The sequence below is a fragment of the Microcebus murinus genome, chromosome 6 (genome assembly GCF_040939455.1).
Source record: "Microcebus murinus isolate Inina chromosome 6, M.murinus_Inina_mat1.0, whole genome shotgun sequence".
Classification (NCBI taxonomy): Eukaryota; Metazoa; Chordata; class Mammalia; order Primates; family Cheirogaleidae; genus Microcebus; species Microcebus murinus.
This window is the reverse complement of record NC_134109.1, coordinates 4935082-4957043: the sequence shown is the minus strand read 5'-3', so window position 1 is coordinate 4957043 and position 21962 is coordinate 4935082. Positions and strand designations below refer to the sequence as shown.

At 49.9% G+C, this 21962-nt stretch overlaps 1 protein-coding gene across 1 annotated transcript in view; it reads right to left on the bottom strand.

Annotated features, from left to right (window-relative positions):
* Positions 1-21962, bottom strand: part of LOC105861111 (uncharacterized) — a 109489-nt gene that overhangs the window by 16328 nt on the left and 71199 nt on the right. Inside the window, exon 4 of the mRNA XM_076004606.1 lies at positions 16501-16581. Within this exon, the coding sequence (XP_075860721.1) occupies positions 16501-16581 (81 nt within the window). The remainder of the gene's footprint in view (positions 1-16500; positions 16582-21962) is intronic.

The window sequence follows — 21962 nt, the reverse complement described above, 5'->3', positions numbered from 1 at the left end:
GGCAGGGGCCAGGAAAAGGCACGGCGCGTCTCCAGAGAGGAGGAGCTGCAAGCTCCAAGACATCGGAGCATGAGACTCTGCTCTGGGGACCGGGGCTGGGACGGCGCTGGGACGCCCCTGCAGGCCGGGGGTCCCGAAGGAGCCACAGGGGCTCTGCCTCCAGCTCCAGCTCCCCGGCCCTGCGGTCTGACGTGACACCAAGGCTCTGAGACCCAGCTCTCAAGATTGGGCAATAACTTCTCTTCCTCCCGGGACGTGAAAACCTGTCCAAGCCCCAGGCCGACTGCCTGCCCGCGCTCCCCGGCACTGGGAGTGCTGCGCGCTTGGCTGCTGCCGTATCGCTCACAACAGAGTTTACAAGGCTGTCCCGCTGCCAGGGCCCTTTTAGAAGTAAAAATAGCTGGAACGAGCCTGCTCTCCCCAAACCGTGCAAACATTCCCCCGTGCCGCACGCCTTTCCCTACGGTGCGTCCGCCCGCACCCGACACTCTTCTCCGGGGAGCCGGCTCAGGGACCCCGCGGAGGTCATGCCGGGGACCCCTCTGCACAGTTTGAAGGCAGGGCCCAGACTGCAAATGGGGCACCCAGCTGGAGACAGAAGGCGACTGTTGTCTTGGTCACTGCTAAGGCGCACCTAATCATGCAAGATACCCTGGTGATGAAAAAGAAATGCTTTCGCTCCTCGGCGGTGCCCCGCCGGGAAGGGCTGTGCCTGGTGATCCCATTCCGGGCACGACTAACCACCCCAATATTAGGGTCTGGGACTTTGCTAATGTGCTTTCAGGTCAGCCACAAAAATATCTCTAAGATTTTTCAGCTAATGGCGCATTTGCGAGGTCATTTAAGGCCAAGACGGAGGATTAAAAGATCTGATTCCTTCCTGAGGCCCTTAATTCTGAAGGACCAAAGAAGCCGTAAAACAAAGATTTATTCAGTTTCAGCCGGACAGCTCAATGGCGCAGCCCTGCAAGACCAGGAAAAAAGAAACATCTGGCCAGAAAAGTGCGCTTGTTTACAAAAAAAAAAAAAAACAAGTTTTAAGAGCCTTCTCCAGCTTCTCCAAGTTCTTGGACTAAAATTAGGCTGAAAATTAAAAACAATGTAGAATCTTGAGAGTGCAGGGATACAGGCAGGAGAAAGAACATCTTGTTTCTTCTTTATCCAGCTGCCTCTGGCCGTGGGTCCCCTCAGGCACCCCGGGGAGCAGCCCTGCCCTGGTAGGTAGCCCCCTGGGGACCGCACAGCTGTGGCGCTCCCTGAACAGGTGACGGATGTGGCCGCTGCTCCGAGGCCAAACCCTTTTGTGGGGGAGGGAGGGTGTTTTCTGCAGAGGATGCTCGGAGAGGGGAGGCGGCCGCGTTTTGCTGCCCCTGGTAATGAAACGCCTCTCTCCGGGGCTCAGTGCAGACGGCGCCAGGGCCGCTGTCCCTTAGAGATCGTCACTGCCCGTGCTGGGGGACGGGGACATCCTCAGGGGCGTGGACCGCGACTGCTTTGTAAGGAAGGAAGCCCGCATGGGCAGCGCGGCCCCCGGCCTGAGTCGGGAAATTCCCTTCTTTTCCGGGCCTGCCGTGGACTCCCAGAGGACACCCAGGACACGCTCTCCTCGCTCAAGCGTCCCCGTCCCTTCCCCACGGGCGCGACGGCGGGGCGGGCGGGATCACGGGACCCAGCCAGTGCCTTCCGCTCTCCCCGGGATGCTAATGGGATTAACGGGTCAAGGTTGGAAGATGCTTTGAACTTCTTGGCACGAAGCTGTCTCAAGTACGGTAATTAATAAATCTCACCAGAGAGGTGGATCGGGGTCAGAAGTCACTCAGAGGCCCGGGGGATGGAGCTGGCCGGGCCCCCGAGGCTGGATCGCAGGCGCTGATGGGGAAGTCGAGGCACACGCCTGTAGCTCGCCGCCTTCTGTAGGGAGCCGCCACAGTGACAAGAGCTGTTCTCGGGTCCCCTGGACGCGCCCATGGGCAACCCAGGCTCACACCTGTTAAAAAAAGGCAGGCTGCCTCGGGGAGCTCATGCTCATGGGCAAACACGGATATCACCACGAAACCACAGGGGAGAGAAGAGGTGAAATCCTGCCCCGCAAGAGAATGGAGTTAACCAGCCCGACTGGGTGACCAGCCGCCGGGGTAAACAGTGAAGCACCCCTGGGCCTCCGTCCCTTCAGTCCCAGCCCTTCTTCCTGCGGTGCGCGTTGCACTGTCCGCCAGATCGTCCCTGGGGCTGCTCTCCGGGCCACTGAGGTATCACGTGCGAATCTAGAACGTTCACCACCTCCTGCAGCCGCCACCTGGGAAGGACACCACCATCCGCCTGGTCATCAGGCCGGCTGCCTCGGTGACGCTGTCCTCCCACCTCGCGGCTCCCCGTCCCCACCCCACCCCGCACATGCGCAGGGAGGGGGGCTCTGAGCCCGCTCCCTCTGTCTCCCCCAGTCCCCACCCACCTCCTCCTTTCCATCACTTTCGTCGCTCAAGTTCAGCCACACCGTGTTCCGCGCTGGGAAGACCACAGGGCGTCCAGCCCCCAGTCCCCAGCCTGCCCCGTGCCGACGTCCCCACAGTCTGCCTCAAAGCCTTGCTCAGCTCCCCTTGCATTTCCCCGACGATTGCACGGATGAGCATTTTTTTTTTGTAGGTCTGTTCACCATTTGTATGTCTCCTTTTGAGAAGTATCACTTAAAATGTGGAATCTACAGAAAGCCTAACTCTTAGGAGCGGAGAGTCGAAAGGGGGTGACCAGAGACCGGGGAGCGGGTAGCCGGGCAAGGGGACAGGATGGCCCAAGGGTGCCACGTTTCAGTGAGACCAGAATAAGCGTTAGTGACTCATTGCACAGAACAGCGACTGCAATCAATAACAACACATTGTCTATTTCAAAATTGCAAAAAAGTAGATTTTAAATGTTTTCGTCACAAAAAATAAATGATAAGTATGTAAGGTGATGGATTTGTTAATTAGCTTGAGATATAAACATTCCGCAGTGTAAACATATCAAAACATCACATTGTACCTCGCAGATATATGATATACCATAATTATTTGTCAGTTAACAAAAACAAGCCCTGGCTGCACCGCCCTAGGGGCAAGGCCTGGAGTCTTCGGTGTGAGCTCAGGAGCCCCCACAACCTGGCACGTGTCTCCCGTCCCCTCCACGCCCCCCATTTCAGGGCTGCCCCAGACTCCCTGTCCACCTGGCACACCGAGCTGCACACACGAGGCTCCTCCCACCCACGACCCCCACCCTGGCCTCCCTCTTTGTCCCACCATCCTTCACTCCCGAGGGCCCCTCCCTGCTCCCACGCGTGGCCGGGCCAGCCCTGCCGGGGGCCAAGGCACAGAACCCGTGGTCTGAGAGCCCTGCCAGGGCGAGCGCGCTGCCAGCATGGGGCAGCAACGGGACCCAGCACAGAGGCCGGCCGCGGAGGGGACAGGTGAGGGCCCCGCTCACCCACACAGAGCTCCCGGGTCTCCGCCGTTCGGGCTGGGCTTTCTGCCTCGGCCGGCTCTGGGGCCAACGGGCGCCTTTCCTTTGCAATTACTTTGTTTATATGCATTAAAGGCCAGCGTTTCTCTAGTTATCTCAAAGCAGTTTCCATCTTACCGGTGAATTACTGCTCTGAAATGGAAAGGCCGGAGGGGCTGCCAGTGCGGCCCGGATGGCTTTTGCCCTCTGACTGCTTGGGCCTCAGAGTCAGCCACACAGCCTGGCTCCCCAGGCCTGGGTGTTCCCAAGTTCGTTTCTAATAATACGATGTTTTGGAAAGTCACGGAGAGCTCCCAGCCTGGCCCCGGGTCCGGGCCTGACCCTCTGCCTCCAGCGAGTGGCCGCGGCGGCCGGCTCGGGGCTTTCTCGCTTGTCTGTGTTTTCTCCTGGCCTTTCCAGATGCCTCTGCCCCGGCCCCAGACAGGCGTTGGAAGGCGAGAGGCGGCCATAAATCACCTGCCCCAGAGTCCCTGTGAAAATATTAAGAACGCTCAGAATAGGTGTGGGCTCGGCCCAGCCAGCGCAGCCCCGCGCGGTGGGAAGGGACAGCCCGGCTCCGCCCTCCATAAATCAGGGGCCTTGGCTTCCCGCGCTGGCTCGCGGAGGGTGAGGGGGCTGGCGCTGGCCGCCGCTCGGCCCAGGCTTAACCTGGCCTGACCCCCTGGGAGGCCCACACACTCCGAGCCCCACACGCCACACACAGGCACAGGGTTGCACAACCTCACTCCGAGGTCTCAGGGAACACCGTGTACAGGCAGGGCCCGCCCCGCAGGCCCACGCATGACGAATGGCAGGGAGGACGGCGGAGGTGCTCCCGGCCGATCTGGTTTCCCCCGAGCTCCGTCATCGCTGGCCACCGGTGCCACCCTGGGCCAGCCGCCGCCCCTGCGCTCCAGCCGCTTCCTCCCTCGGCAGGCCCTGGGATTCGGCCCGGCTCGGGGTTCGCGCCCAGGCCCGGTGGACCCCGAGCCCAACCCCCATCCCCCCACCCGTCCCACCCCCGTGTTGTCAGACCTCATCAGGGCGAGGCGGCCGGTGGGGCAGGATGAGAAGAAAGGACTTGCGGGTGGAGATTTCTGCCTGATTCCACTTAATCGGGATAAGCTGCCTGGAGAAAATGGGCTGTTATAATCTTCCCTTTCATGTGCGGCCAGGAATATCGCTGCTCCGAGCAGGAGGCTGCGCCCAGGCTCCTAAGCCATCTCCGGAGGCCCAGAGGTCAGCTGTCCCAGAATGACTCTGGCCGGTGCTGGGGATAGTCTCTGCCAGGAGAAACGTACAAGTGGGATAAACAAGGAGACTTCCTGCAAAACAGGCCCGGGCCGCGGGAGCCTCGAGGAGCCCTGTCTGCGTTCCTGGAGTCGGAAGCCTAGGGGAAGGAGGGCCCAGGCTTCCAGACGGCGGCACTGCACCCTTCCCACCCGGAGACTGTCCTCCCGTGGGGCGCAGAGGTCCTTCAGTTACTGGGGAGCAGCAGGACAGACCCCCCGCCGGCCCCCACAGGCAGCCAGCGGCCACCGTGTCCCTTCTGTAAGGCAGGGACGTCCCCCAGAGCCTCACCCCCCTTAGGTGGCAGTGTCCCCGCACGCCAAGACAGCAGGGCCACGAGGGTGCATGGGCTTACCCAGGTGCACCCCAGCACTGGGACCTGGGCACTCTGTGGCACGGGGCACGTGGCTGCTGTCCTCGCCTCCCGTGGCAGGGACTGCCATCACTCAGGAGGGTGTGGACGAAAGGACACATGCTGCACGGTCCCCCCATCCGAGCACCACATGTGACTCAAGTTCGCAGGGACGGCAGCTGGACGGGTGCCAGAGGCTGGGGCAGGGAAGAGCGGGGAGTCAGTGTTTAAGGGGGAACCTGTCGGTTTGGCAAGACGAGAATGTTCTGGAGACAGACAGTGGTGACACATACTCAATACCACTGAACTGCACACTTAAAAACAGCTAAAGTGGCAAATTTTATGCTGTATACATCTTACCACAAAAAAAAAAAGAAGAAGAAGAAAGAAATCTTTAAGAAGAGAAAGGGTGGACTACACTCATATATAAAAAATGTCACAGTGTTCTGCGCTGACCACCACCTGGCGGCTTAGGCATCCCACCTGCAGAGAGCTCCCAGGTGAGGGAGGCAGGTGCAAAACCGGCCGGCCCAGCGGGGAGGGGAGTGGTGCGGGGGGTGCAGGAGGTGGTGCCCCAGGAGCTGGGCCGGGCCAGAGGAGGAGGACTCGGGCAGCTGCCTGGAGGACACGCTGTTGGTATCAAGTTTCCCTCCCCTGTACCCCTCTGTCAAACAACGAATGACGTGCAAATGGGCAGGGCACAGGATCACAGCTCCCGACAGGGCCTGGAGTTCACACAACCCGACCTGATGGCAGTTTATCTCTCACAGTTCTCGAGACTGGGAAGTCCAAGGTACAGGCACCGGCAGATTCGGCGTCTGCCGAGGGCAGCTCTCTGCCTCCAAGATGGCGCCTGGCCGCAGCGCCCTCTCGTGGTGTGAGGGGCAGAAGGGACGATCGGGCCTTCTCAAGCCCTTCTGTAAGACACGAATCCCACTCCCGAGGGCAGCCCTCAGGACCTAAGCCCCTGCTGAAGGCCTCACCTCTTAATACTGTCGCATCCAGGATAAGTTTCAACATGAATGTTGGGGGTATGCAAACATGTGGACCATTGTACCCCTAACCTCAGAGCTGGGCACATCTAATTTTCCTTACAACAAGCATTGCCTTGAACACTTGCCAAGGGGCCAAGCATGCCAGAGAACTCAGCCAGGAAAGTCCACACACAGACCCTCGTGGACTCCCCTAGGGCAGAGCCACCACCGGCAAGACTTTCCCAGTGTCTCGGCCCGGTGGGCTCCATCAGCTTCACCCTTGAGCTTCTTGCTGTTCCTTGGCTGTGGTTTCTTTTGACATTCTTCCTACCCAGTACTTAGTGATGAATTAAATTCTTTTCATTTTTTTCTGATACACAATAACAACCCAGAATGAAAAAAAATAATAATCTCAGTTGATGAAACGTGTCCAGCGAGCCTTCTGAAAGCACATTCAGAATTGGCTAAACAAGCAGGACAGTGGGACCAGCTGCAAGGGGGGTGGCGGCAGCCTGGCTGGCCCGGGCAGACCTTGGCGTGGCTGGGCCCGAGGTCCAGTCCCGACACTTGGATCTGTGTGGCCTTGGGCACGTTCCTTCGATTTTGGGGATCCCAGTGTCCTTACCTGTCAGACAGAAATACCCGCACTCACACCCAGCCCCAGGCAGCCAGGAGGAGGACGGAGTCCGGGAGGAGGCAGGCCCCAGTGACAGGAACTGCCCTTGCTCACCAACAGGCTCCAGTGCCAGAGGCCACGCGAAGCATCCTCAGAGCGTGACAGCCCGGCCTGGAGTCAGGGCTGCGTCCGAGGCGCCCCCGCGGATCTGTATCCCACTCGTCTTGTGCAAAAGGGGAGGACCGCACACACTCTGCCCACTTCCTCGCTGGCATAACAAGGACATCAAATCATGTCACGTGAGAGCTCGTGTCAGCTCAGGCACGTGCCTGTCCACTCCCCAGACACTTGCCGACAGCCTACCATGTGTGGGCCCCCATGCTGGGCGCTGGGGACACGCAGGAATGGAAGGCCAGGATCCTGGCCACGGCGTGCTCACAGTCTGGCTGGGAAGGAGCAAGCAGGTGCCATCGTGGGGCAGAGGCACCGTGTAGGAGCGGGCGTGGGTGGCTCTCGGTGTGCCGAGAAGGAATGGAGGGGGCGCGGGCGGGGAGGCACCATGGGGACGTGAAGCAGGTGCCCCTCCCCTGATGAGCAAAGCTCCTCGGGCTGGTGCACCGTGTCCCATGTCCACATCCACGCGGGCCACTTACGAGGGAGCTGGCCACCTTCCAACTGGACCAGCAAGCTGGGACACTCACCCCGCACGGCCCCGGCGGAGTGTGAGAGGGACCCGGGCCAGAAAGGAGGAAGCGCTCAGGGCCGGGGTCTTCCCGGCGGAGACCAGGCCGACCGGGCTCACCGTGCATTGGTACCGGGGGTCCTGAGGCCCCGGTTGGGCCTGGCTTTGCGGAAGGCGTGGATTTTGTAGCTGAGCAGACCTAGGCCTCACCCCCGGCCCCGCCGTTGCGGCCGCTGCCCGATAGAGAGGGCCGCCTTGCCCGCTGGAGGCCCCGCTTCCCCAGCGCAAGTGGGGCCAGTGCCGCTGCCTCGACGAGCCTCCTGCCGAGATTCGAGCCGATCGCCAAGCGCCCCACACAGCGCCCGGCCCAGAGAAACGACGTAGCAAACGTCCGCCTTGGTCGGTGAAGCCCGTGCACAGCAAGAACAGGGACAGAGCAGACGGCACAGGGGAGTCTCTGAATTCAGGCTAACAAGGAGGCAACATCCAGGCTTCCTGGGGCTCGGCCATCTGTGCTAGAATGAGAGTGTGGATCAGCCAACAATTTCAACCAGCCCCGCCGTGTCCCTGGCAAATGTTTGCTGGCTTTTCTCTGCCCTGTCAAACCTAGGGGAAAAGTAGACTCAGAAATTCCCCTGCAGGAGCTCGGTTTTGTCTCACGTCCAGAAACCACTGGCTGTCAAGCCACTGCAGTGCCTGGACACGGCGCCGAGGAGGGAAAGGGAAGAAAGTCCTGCTTCCTGGCACCGCGAGGGCCTCCTTCAGCGTGTGAGCAAGGCCTGGCTGCCTGAGACACATCTAACGCAGCTGTCCTCCTTGGGCAGCTCTCCTGGAAGGCGCGATCATCAAAGAAGACTCCGTTCCAAGTCACCAAGTTGTTGCGCTGTACTGGCAACTTAGCTTGATGACCAGAATCTCAAAAATCAAACTCCTTCAAAAAGTAAACGTCAGTCCAACTTTCCCCAAACCCTTCTGCATCAGAAGTCAGGAAACTACAGTCTGAAGGCCAAGTCCACCCCACCACCTGGTTCTGTAAGTAAAGTTTTGCTGGCACACAGCCATGCCCGTTCCTTTGCACGTCGCCTGCGGCTGCACTCACACCGCATTGGCAGAGCTGAGTTGACGGCTGCGACAGCGACCCACAGGGCCCAAGATGTTCGCCATCTGGCCCTCGCAGAGAATGTGGGCGAGCCCCTGCTCTACGGAAACGTGGACAGGTGTCAGGCTCTCCCACCCCACACTGCCGTGGCCCCTGGCAGGGGTCAGATGCTCCTCTGATCCTGAACGAAGGTGGCAAGCGGCACCACCCCCTCCGCTGGGCCCCTGGGCTGCAGGCGGGACGGGACGCGCACTGCGTTTCCGGGCTTGTTTGCAAGAGCTGAGCTGATTGAGGGCATCGGAAATCTTTCCCTGGACGTGCCAGCTGGAGTCCGGGGAACCGTTTGCAGGTGGAGTCTGGAAATACTGCGCCGTGATCTCACACACCTCACCTGTACTGCGGCTCCTCGGATGCCAGTGATGACAGCTGCCATTTGTCTGTTGCTTTCATGGTCGTAGAGAGGTTCCTCTTCCTCTGTCTCCTTTAACTCCCACAGCAGTCTCATGAAGACGCATTCATTCTAATTTGCAACTGAAGAAACGAGCGCAGAGGACGACGTGACAATCACGGAGTCACCTGTGTGGTCGGTGGGGGAACAGGCTTCCTGACATCATAATCTGGGTCTCACCATGCACTCCCTGTCTCTGGGCAGCCGCCCGCGGCCATTTCCAGAGCCTCCGTGCAGGAAGATGGTTCTGGGTGGCGACCACTGGTGCCCGGAGCCCAACTTCCCGACAGCTCAGCCTGCGTGGCCGTGAGCAGGGCGCCGGCCACCCCTCCCGCCTCCGAACTCAGGAGAGCAGTCGGCCACGGTCGGTCCCAAAGTCCTCCGTACGCATCTGTATGAGGAACCTGGGATTCTGGAAGGAAGGAACCGTGTCCTAGCTGGTGGCCCGGGCCCAGTGTGCCACGTGCACAGCAGGACGTGCTGTATCAGGCACCGTCTCGCAGAGTCCCGTGACGGGTTCGCACATGTCTAGCGCCGTCCTCGCAGAGACTGTGAACTCCGGGGGGTGAGGACCAGAGCCTTAGCCAGCTCTGTGTCCCGACAGCCCCGCGCAGCACCTGGAGGGAAGGGCCTCATCACTGCCGTCCGCCCGGTGCACAGGCAGGCTCCAAACTGGCACCTCTCCATCCAGCACCGTCCGCTTGGACTCACAGGTGACCGGTTCTGATAAATGCCCAAGTGACTTCTCCGGGACCATCTCGCCCAGAGGAGGGGTTGAGTAGCATAAGCTCTCTTCTTGGAGCACACTTTTGGAGACAATCCTGCCATCATAGGCCTATACAAAAAGAGGATTCCGAAAGCGTCTCTCCAACTGGCTAAAATTATAAATTGTGGATGGTGTGGGAGTTGCCCAGAACCAAAAAGGGCGAAAGTGTGGCTCTCTGTACGGACCAGCCACTGCGCCCACTGAGTCACAGAAAAGCCAGAGACAACGTGGTCCAGACGAGCTGACAAGATGTTCTGGAAACACGTGACCTCCCGTGCCATGTGGAGGGGAACTGGCTTCTCCTGTGCCCAGGGGTCAGGAACTCAGCTACAGAATGGCCAGTGCGGGTCGGCCGCTCAGCAGGGTCGCTGTCTCTCGGACAGCGGTGCGCGCCAGCGGTCCAGGCAGTTCTGCGCCTGCTCTCTGGGGGAGGCGGCGGCAGGAGGCTTCCGTTCCCTCGGTCCCAGGCTGTCCAGGACTGCGCGGCTCTGTGCCGGCTGCAGGCCGGCCCCTTCAGGTGGCACGCAGGCCCCTCCACGGCCTGCCCTCTGCTGACAGCCCCATCTATCTCCTGCCACCCCCAACCCCCCACCCCAGGGCCCCCACGGCCAGCCGGTGCCTCTGCCTGCTGCTGCCGCGTGCTGCAAAATGTAGCATTCTTCACCGGCGTCTGTGACAGTCGGGTCGCAGGGGTGATAATCACTGGCTCATCTCTTCTCCCTGCATGGCAGGCACTGCACAGTGGGCACTCAGTGAGTGTTCGGTGAATGAATGAATAATTCAGGAAGCGCACTTCCAGACGAAGACCGCAGCACACGGGAGAATCACAGACTCGCCCTCCTCCTCCAGCGCCCAACCAAGTGGGGAAACATTCATAAGCGCAAACTCCCCAGCAATAACCACCTCGCGCCATAAACACGAAAGAGGGCAGCCAAGGGAAAGGCGGGGGACTCTGGTTTGGCACGAGGACGCGTGATTCCTAGCCTCGCCCTCAACCCCGGGGAGCTGTGCCGAGGGAAGGAATTAACGCGGGCAGTTCCCACGGAACTCCTGCACCGCGGGGCCTGCCGGGGAGGAGCGCGTGGCCGCGGGCAAAACTGAAGTTAAAACCCTCCAGAGCGGAAGGTCCCGCACTTCACAGCGGGAGCTCAGCAGAAGCAATAGGGTTTGCCATTTCCCAGGGCATGAGGTTGCCAGATCTAGCACATTAAAGTGTGCCAAAATGTCCCATTTGGGACATACTTACACTGAAAAATTATTCATCGTTTATCTGAAATTCAAATGTAACAGGGCATCCTGTATTTTATCTGGCAGCTCCGCCAGGGCGCTGCGCTGAGTTAGAATAACAATCCGATGCCCATGGGAGGGACAGCACGCCCTCAGCAGCGGGATGGAGGGGCCCAGGGGACCGCACGGTCCGGGGACACGGCAGACAGAACTCAGCCTCGGGGGGGCCACCTCTGCTACCCCTCGCTCCCCACAGACTCAGACAATAGGAAATCTGATTGTGAGCAACACGTGGTCTTCAAATTGCAGCTCAGAGAAGCACAAACTGACCCCCGGCAAGATGGGAAAATGCACCACAGAATGCATCACGCAAACAGAGAGCCTGGACCACCTGCCTCGGCCGTAGGCGACAAGGAGAATGAAAAATGGCAAGGCAACAAACACAGGTGCACCACCAAAGGGCGGAGGGGAAGGAAAGGAGGAAGAGAGAATGAAGAGGGAGGGAGAAAATGCAAGAAGCAGTTGAAGAATAAAGTCTGGAGGAAAATACAATGTAAAACACAGAAACAGATCCCGCATGACTGCTGCATACCGACAAAAAAACATAGGTAGATAGAGATATGCACACACGCAAATATACACATACATACATGTACACACATAGTATGTGTATATATACATGTGTGTACGTGTATGTGTGTGTATATATACTATGTGCATACATGTGTGTATGTGTATTATCCTATATATGTATATATATGAACGATGTGATTATACAAACATCAAAAGGTGAGACTGCAAAATAAAAAAAATTATGCCCAGCTAAGGAAACAAACTTACAGCCAACTTATAAGTCTAATAAGTAAATTACAATCAAGAAGAGATTAGATCCTGTTGAAGATCAAATGAATGGCAGGGAGTCCATGATCTGAGTGCTGAGGCCAGCACTGAATGCGCAGAAGGGAAGACAAAGAGGTGAGAGTAAGTAAAGACAACGGGTGTGGATAGCAGTCGTTCAAAGAGAAGGAAAACAGCTGTCCGGAACAGACAACCCAATAAATGGAATAGAAGACATTATTCCAAGATATGATAGAAGAAATTTTTCCAGAAATGAAGGCAAAAGTGGATGCGTCAATTGAAAGCGCACATGCATACCAGGAAAGCTTGCTATAAAGTGATTATGGGATGCACCCTGGTTGCTCTTACGCGTCAAGGTTAAAGAATTGATCCTGTGAGCATACAAGCAGAAAAAAGCAAATAACTTACGGGGGGGGGGGGGGATCTGTTCATCTCCGACGTCACAGAATCATTCCAGGAGAGAAGACCACGGCAAGATTTCTTACTTAGCCAAGTGATCCTTCGAGAAGGCAAGAGGCAGACGTTCCCAAATGTTAAAGAATCCAGGAATCTAGAACCCATGAATCCCTCTGGAAGGAAACGTCGGACAAGAAACCCAGCCAAACAACAGAGGAGCCCGGGTGAAGAACGCTGGTTAGGGGAACCTCGGCAGAGGGTGGGGGTGGCAACGCGGGCACCCGCAGCGAGGGCCGGATGGATGGGACGGCGGTCTCCACCCCGCTGACAGTGAAACCCGTGAACCTTGGTGGCTTCCGCACCCAGCTGTGGGGGGTCAGCCTCACCGGGCTGGCAGAGTTTGCCGGGTCTGCATCGCAGGAGTTTCACCCCAATAACCTGTCGCACTTCTGTCTATTCCAAGCTGGCACACAGAGCGAAGCAAAATGATATAGATAACAAAACCAGGTAGATTGAGAAAGGAGGGGAGTCAAGTAAGAGAGCTCTTCACCCCGTCTTTTATACGGGGAGTTAAGACACACTGCAAAGCCGGGCACAGTGGCTCACCCCTGTAATCCCAGCACTCTGGGAGGCCGAGGCGGAAGGATCACTTGAGCTCAGGAGTTCGAGACCAGCCTGAACAAGAGTGAGACTCCGCCTCTACTAAAAATAGAAAGAAAATTAGCCGGGCATGGTGGCGCATGCCTGTAGTCCCAGCTACTCGGGAGGCTGAGGCAGGAGGATCGCTTGAGCCCAGGAGTTTGAGGTTGCTGTGAGCTAGGCTGATGCCATGGCACTCTAGCCAGGGCAGCAGAGTGAGACTCTGCCAAAAAAAAAAAAAAAAAGAAAGAAAGAAAGAAAGAAAGAAAGAAAGAAAGAAAGAAAGAAAGAAAGAAAGAAAGAAAGAAAGAAAGAAAGAAAGAAAGAAAGAAAGGAAAGAAAGACGAAAAAGAAACACTGCAAAAAATTAAATGTGATGAAAAAACAACCTACTGACTCAACTGCCTAATGCTTTTTAAAATCTTTTTCTTAACCTAAATAGGATCTTTACAGACTAATATCTCTTATGATAAGGAAATTTATCTAATGTCAGCTATTTCATCAGATTTTTCCTTCTTTTAAACTCAAATAAAATTAAAATTTAATATTTTTAACCATGTAAAATATCATGCTACTTTTATTAAAATAACTTTTCCAGATATATATGTATATACATACATATATATACATATATATTCATCTATTTTTCTATCTAGTCATGGAAATATGGCATGATGGTCACCAAATGTCAACTCTATTTGTTCCTGGGTAATGAGTGATTTTTTGGTTTCATGTTTGTACTTCTCTGTATTGCTTTAGTTTTTATAATGAGCATGTAAAACTTTTATTAAAATAATGAAGCCATTATTTTAAAATAATAATGACAATGTATAGCTTACATTTAAAAGTACATGTATTAACTAATAACCAGTTGAATTATTGTACATTAAAATAAAATTAAATAATTGTTTACATAAAATACATACAAAATATGATTAGACTAATTAGTTCAGCAAGGTTTTGGCTGTATACAAATATAAACTGTATTTCTATACACCAGCAAACACTTTCAGTCAATTAGAAATGAGAAAGATGGCTTTTATAATAATAATCAAAACCAAAAGGTATCCAGAAATTATTCTAATTAGAAATGGGTACAATCTTTACGCACTGACCTTTATTGAGTTCTAGAATTATTAAACTCTACTGAAATATGTTGAAGAATAACTAAGTAAATGGAGAGATATCCCATGTTCATAGATATGAACACTCAGTATCATAAACATGTCCCTCCAATCAAAATTTCAAATGCGGTTTTTTTGTGGCAATAGAAATGCTAATTCTAAAATGTATATGGTGAAAAAAGGGTCAAGAATAGATTAGGTACTCTTGGAGAATAAGAGATTTATTCTGATATGAAAGCTTATTCATAAAGTAAGAGCAAATAAGATAGTGTGTTATTGGTGCAGAGACAGACAAAATGACCAGTGGATCAGAACAGAGAGGGTAGAAATAGTCCATCACACATTTGGAGCTTTGGGATAGTACAGAGGCTGCCCTGCAGATCAGTGAGGAGAGCTGGAACGGTACCTTCTGTACCACGAGTTAATGTAACAGTGTGCCAATGTTACTGGCATGCCAATTTGTGTACTGTGTGCTACTTGTTCCTGGCACACAATTAGCAAATGGTACCAACACAAACAGCTACCCATGTAAGGGGAAATGAAATTAGATCCCTACTTCAAACCATAAACAAAAATCAATTCTAAATGGATTAAAAGACCTAATTGGGAAAAGCAAAACAAAACAAAAGAAACTTTTATTTTTTTCTCTTTTTTTAATTAAAAAAAATTTTTTTTCTGCTCTAGTTTCTTGCTGAGGAAAAAGAAACTTTTAGAAGAAAGTGTTAAGACAATATATTTTTGATCTTAGTGTAAGGAAAGATTTCTTAAGACACAAAAACTATTAAATGCAAAATAAAATAAAAAATTAGTAAGTTTTAAGTCATTACAGTCAGCCATTTATGTTCACCAAAAGCCACCATAAAAAATATAGAAAGAAAAGCCACAAACTGGGATGTAATGTTTGAAACACATATAAAGAACAAAGAATTAGTAGCTAAAATATATAAAGAACTCCTTCAAATCAATAAGAAAAAGAAATCCAATTAAAAATGAGCAAAACACATAAATAGGCCTGTCAAAGAAGAAGCACAAATGCCAAAACATTTATAAAATGGGGTTTGATATCATCAGTAATCACAAAAGAATACAAAATTAAGATCACTGATAAGCTATCATCTTACACTTTATCAGCGAAAATTAAGAAGTCTGACCACACCCGGTGTTGGATAGCATACAGTTAAACAGAAACTCTTACATTGCTAGTAGGAGTATGAATTGATATAGATACTTTGCAAAACAATTTGGCATTATTATTTGAAGTTGAACATTAGCATAATTAGTGACCCAACAATACCACTGCTTGGAATATATCCATAGGAGAAACTAACCCAAACATCCCTCACCGTGGAACACTATGTGGCAATGAAGGTAAATAAACAGTAGCCACATGAAGCAACATATTTTATATAGCCCAAAGGCAAGTAAAATTCATAATATATAGTTAGGTGTAAATACAGGAGTGAGTTTTGTAAGTCAGCATATACAAGAAATTGAATTAGAGTCGTAGTTATCTCTGGGAGGGGCAGGGAGCAAATAGGTAGTCGCAGGCTACTGGCTTACGAGTTGTCGATCATTCTGTTTGCAATCTAAATGTATGCTTCACATACTCTTTTTCTACTGCTCATGCATTGTAAAAGACGATAAACAAAAAGTTTAATTAAGGCCGGGCGCTGTGGCTCACGCCTGTAATCCTAGCTCTTGGGAGGCCGAGGCGGGCGGATTGCTCAAGGTCAGGAGTTCAAAACCAGCCTGAGCAAGAGCGAGACCCCGTCTCTACTATAAATAGAAAGAAATTAATTGGCCAACTGATATATATATAAAAAAAAAATTAGCCGGGCATGGTGGCACATGCCTGTAGTCCCAGCTACCCGGGAGGCTGAGGCAGAAGGATCACTCGAGCCCAGGAGTTTGAGGTTGCTGTGAGCTAGGACGCCACGGCACTCACTCTAGCCTGGGCAACAAAGCGAGACTCTGTCTCAAAAAAAAAAAAAAAAAAAAAGTTTAATTAAGAAGAAACCAAAACACAAGCGGTCCAGTCGGGTCCCAGAGGTGCTGAGTGGTGGAGCCCAGAGTCCTCTCTCCCACAACACACACCGTCCCACCCCCGCGCCCGGCCCCCGCCCCACCCTTACTGAGCTCTCGGTAGGAGAGCGCGCCATGGACTGGGAAGATGGAATCGCATCAGGGCCACACAGCTGCTGTGTTAGTGGTCGCAGGCCAAACTAGCAGAAGTGAAAGAGGAAGACGAACAGAGATATCAATAATAAAAATGATTGCAACTCGAGCCCCAGAAAGTGCTCACTGACCTGGCATCGGAGACGCCTCGTTGGTAATGATGGGTCGAAAGTGCACACCTGTGTGCGACCCAGCTGTTTGATTTGGGGAGGAAAAAAAAATCTTCATTTTTTCTAAATATTTAAGGCACCAACTCCCAGAGTCCTTTCAGGAGAACACCGCGAGTGAAGGCAGCCATAGACAAGAGCACGTGTCCCAGACTCCCAAGTGGTGCCTGGGTGGGGTCAGCCTCTGCTCGGGTCGGGCGAGGGGAGGGGACTCACAGCGATAATGGCAGCAATTCGCGGGCGTCCAGTGGTCTGAGCAACGTGATCCTCTGTCCTGCTGAAACACAACCGATACTCCTGCAGAAACGAAAGGGGAGAGTGGTGCAGCCGTTAATCCGCTGGCTTTTTGACTTGGACTGCCAGAAATGAAAGCCCCGCCTTCAAATTCTCTGAGTTTCCTCCTCATGAATAAATTGGGGATAATAAAAGTACATGGCTGCTATGGTGTGAGTGTGGCCCTAAATAAAAGTCACGTCTTGGAAACGCAATTCCCAGTGCAGCAGTGTTCAGAGGTGGGGCCTTCCGGGAGGTGTTTAGGTCCTGGGGCCTCTGCCCCCATGACGGACTCATGCCGCTGGCCAAGGGCTGGACGCGGCATCCTCCCTTGGGAAGGCTTCGCGCTCACGGCACCGTCTTGGGAGCAGACAGCAGCCCTCCGCAGGTGCCGGCGCCTTGATCTTGGACTTCCCAGCCTCTAGAACCGTGAGAAATAAATTTCTGTTACAGCAGCACAGATGAACCGAGACACTGGCCTGTGTGGTCACAACACGGCGGTGAAAAGATTCAACACGCAGAAAGCACTTAGCTGAGTTCCAGGTGTATAATGAGTGTTGAATAAATGCCACTACTAAGGGATTAGCATTGTGGTCATTGTTGGTAATGACGATGGTGGTGATGATGGCAATGATGACAACATAAGAAATACTTTAATCCACCTTTGGAACTAAAGTTATCACTTATATACAATAAAATGGACTCAGGTCTCCAGATGAGTCTGGATAAATGTGCACATTTGAGTAACCAGGTGCAGAATATTTCCATCACCCTGAAAAGTTCCCTTAGACCCATTTTCGGCCCACTGCTTCCTCACCTTGCGGTGACAGCCTCAGACAACGATGGCACGTTAGACTGGTCATTACACAGTAGGTCTGTCTTTTCAGGGACTCACACAAAGAATTCCATTGTATCCTTACTGTGGCCTGTGAGCTGCATGTCTTTGTATTTTCGCGGCTGCGCAAAGGTACCTAGCACACACCTTATTATATCACCACCTCCAAGTGGTGCCACTTCACACGTAAGAACTTCACTTCCATTCCCAACTGTTATGCTATTGTTTCACACATCTAACTTACACATATCTCATAAACCCCAAAATACATTGTTACAACTTTCGTTCAAGGAGCCAGCTATCTTTTAAGGAGACTGAAATAATAAGAAGATATTTTCTATATTTAGCCGCGGAGTTGCTATTTCTGGTGTTCGCTATTCCTTTCAGTTGAGCCGTATTTCCATCTGGCATCACTTTCATTCTCCCTAAAGGACTTCCTTTAACATTTCCTGTAGTGCCAGTCACTGATGACAAATTCTTCTAGATTTTGTGTGTTGGAAATCAACTTTATTTCCCCTTCACATTTGCTAGATGTCTTCTCCAGGCATAGAACAGTAGGCTGAGCGCCTTTTCTTTACAGATGCTGCTCCACTGGCTTGCTTTTCTTTTCAGTGTTTTCTTTACAGATGTTTCCCCTCTGTCTTCTTACACTGTCTCCAATAAGAAATACGCTGTCACCTTTATCTCTGTTCCTCTATACATTCCACATCTTTTTTCCTCCGGCCCTTTATACTACTTTCTTTTTATTGGTTTTGGTCAACTTGATTATGATATATCTTGATGTAGTTTTTATCACACTTGTTGTCCTTGAGGTTTATTGAGCTTCTTGGATCTACTGTAGGTTGACAGTTTTCACAGAAATTGGAAAATTCGGGACCATTATTTTGTGAAATGTCTTTCCTAGCTCCCCTCTGCTCCCATTTTCAAGTCTTCCAGTTGTATTTATATGAGGCCACTGGAAGTTTTCCCATAGATTACAGACGCTCTGTTGGGCACTTTTATTTTTATTCTTTTTTTTTTTCCTCTGTGTTTCATTGTGGACAGTTCTTATTGCTATGTCTTTAAGTTATTTAATCTTTTCTTCTGTGATGTCTAATCTCCTGTTAATCCAATCCAGTGTATTTTTCATCTCATACATTGTAGTTTTCATCTCCAGAAGTTTAATTTCGGTCATTTATATATCTTCCATGTCTCTACTTAGCTTTTTTAACACGTAAAATGCAGTTATAATAACCATGTTAATGTTCTTGTCTGCCAAATCTGACACCTGTGCCAATTCTGGGTCCATTTTGATTGATGGATTGATTATTCTTCTCATGCTGGGTCATATTTTCCTGCTTCTTGGTGTGTTCTGGAAATCCGTGACTGAAGGCCAGACAGTGTGAATTTGACCTTGGGGGGTGTTGGGGTATTTTTATTTGTTCCTATAAATATTCTTGAGCTTTCTTGGCATAACTTGAGGTTGACATTAAGTTAACTTGGAAACAGTTGATCCTTTCAGGTCTTGTTTTTAAGATTTACTAGGTGGGTCTGGAACAGTGCTCAGTCTACATCAAATTACTCCCCACTCCTGGGGAAAGGCTTTCCTGAGAATCAAACCAATGCCCATGAGTGATGAGTTTTCCAGACGGGCGTTATCCCTGGCCCTGTACAAGGGCCTTTGGATTATTTTCCCCCCAACTTCAGGTGATTTCCTCATCTGTGCTGGCTGATCAGTGTTCTGCTTAATCCTGAAGAAGAAACTTCTGTAATTCTCTGAAGTTCATTCTGTGTAGTTCCCACCTCCCCAGTGTTTGGCCCTGCAAAGTCCAGCCACCTGGGAGTCCTTGGGCCCTCACCTCCTGTCCTCAACTTGGCAAGCAGTCTGGCCCCACCTGGGCTCCCCTTCTTTGTGCCGTAGCCTGGAACTCTGCAGAACCAGTAAGTAATTCAGCGAGGCCCTAGGGCTCACTCGATCACCTCCCATTTTTCTTAGGGACCTATGCCCTTTGCTGCCCAATGTCCAGGGCCTTGAAACTGTTGTGCCATCTCCTTGCTTGATTTTTCATAAAAAAAATTTTTTTAGTTGTTTCAGGCAGGAGGATAAATCCAGTCTCTGAGACTCTACCTTGTGTGGGAGCAGAAGTATCAAAAGAAATATTTTTATCCGCTTTGGGGATCAAAGGTATAATTGGTTTTGGAACATGCATTTAATTACTTTTTTATTTATAATTGACACATAATAATTATACATATTTGTGGAGCACAGTTTGATGTCAGCCCATTTTAAGTCTCCAGAAAATTTTTTCCAATATTAATGGGATCTTTGGCACCACAGTACTGAGTTTTAAAAGTTCTTTATACATTCAAGACAAAAGATTTTTAAAGATATGTGTGATGAGTATTTTCTTCTGTTCTTTCTCTTGTCTTGTCATTTTCTTAATGGTGTGTTCTACCATAAACTTGAAGAGCAAGCTTATGATTTTTATGAATTTCAAATTAATTTTCTTTTTACTATTAGTATGTCTGTATCTTACCAAAGAAATCTTTGCCTACTCCAAGGTCACAAGATTTTTTTCAATATTTTCTTCCAGGCGTCTTATTCTTCCAGATTTTAGATATCACTCTATGGTCCACTTGAAGGTAACTGTTTTTATGTGGCATACACATCAAGTTTTATATTTTTTCTAAATCGCTTTCTAGCCTCAGCAGTAGTTGTTGAACTTTGAACCTCCCCATTGAATCTATTTTTATCAAAACTCAATTTACCACAAATGCCTGGTCTGTTTCTAGAAGCTTTATTCTGTTCCATGCCTCCATATGTCTATCTTTGTGCCAATACTACACAATCCTGATTTCTGTAGCTTTATAGGAAATTTTGAAATCAGGAAGTTGAAGTCTTCCAACATTGCTATTCTTACTCAAAATAACTTTGACCAGTTTAGGTCCTCTGTATCTCCATATAAGTTTTAGAATCAGCTTATCAATTTTTACCCCAAAACAAACACATTAGGGGATTCATTGTCATTTCATTGAATTTATAAATTAATTTGATGATAATGGACATCTTAACATTATCGAGTCTTCCAGCGCACAAACACGGTATATATTTTTATTTATTTATGTCTTTGATTTCACTCTGAAGTATATTATTTTTAGTGCCCTTGCATATTTTGTTGAATTTTCCCTAATCATTCCAATTTTTTCTTGTGCTATTATAAATAGTTGTTCGTTTATAGAAATGTTATAGGTATCCTAAAATCCTGCTAAACTCACCTACTAGTTATAGCAGCTTTTTAAATTAGACTCCTTAGGATTTTCTTCGATCTGTCATCTTTGAATAAAGATGGTTATTTCATTTTTTTCTATCTGTATGCCTTTCATTTTTTATTGCCCTTATTAAACTGGCTACGAATTCCAATAAAATATTGAATGAAAGTGGTTAGCACGGACAGCTTTGCCACGTTCCTCATTTTTAAGAGGAAAGCGTTCAGTCTGTTACCATTAAGCATGACATTGGCTATAGGTTTCTCGGGGATGTCCCTTATTAAACTGAGGAAATTTTCTTCTACTTTAGTTTACCAGGAGTTTTTATCGTGAATGGGTATTGTATTTTGTCAAATACTTTTTCTGAAACTATTGAAATGATCATATGGGGTTTTCTTCTTTTGTTCTGTGAATGGTGAATTAATCAACTTTTTTGCAATATTAAATCAACCTTACATCTCTGGGCTATTCCCACTTGCTCATAGTGCATTATCCTTTTAATATAGTGCCAGATTTGATTTGAAAATATTTTATGAAGGATTTTTTTTTCTAAGTTCATCAGGGATATTGGTCTTTAGTCTTCTTTTCCTATAAAGATGTCATCTGGGTTTGGTATTGAGCTAATGCTAGTTTTATAAAATGAGTTATAAAGTTTTTCCATCCTACTCTATTTTTCTGAAAGGGCTTATGTAGGATTGATATTAATTATTAATTAAATGTTCGTCCATAATTGTAATTTTTAGTGGAAAAGTACGTTATTATAAATTTAATTTCAGTAGCAGATATTGAGATACTCAGTTGCTTTATTTCTTTTTACACCAGTTTTGGTCCTTTGTATCTTTCAAGAAATACATGAGTTTCATCTAAGCTGTAGAATTTGTGTCCTGAAGCTGTTTGTTGTATTGCCTTATTCTTTATTGTCTGTAGAACTCCTAAGGGATTTCAGTCCTAGAGTTAGTAATTTGTGCCTTCTCTCTTCTTTATCAGTGCAGCTAAAAGTTTATCAATTGTATTGATCTTTTCAAAGAATCAGGTTTTGGTCACATTGATTTTCTCTATTGTTTTTTTCTAATTACTACTTTATCTATTTCTGCCTTTACCTTTACAATTTTTTTTCTTCCTTCTTACTTTGTCTTCAGTTTGCTATTTTTCCTCTAGCTTAAAGTGGTAATTGATTTAGGATCTTTCTTCTTTTCTAATATAAATATTTAAAGGGACAAATTCCCCCCAATCAGCACCTTGGCTGCATTTTACGCATTATAATACACTATACTACATTGTGTTTAGACTTCCACTCAGTTCAAATATTCTGGAATTGCCTTGT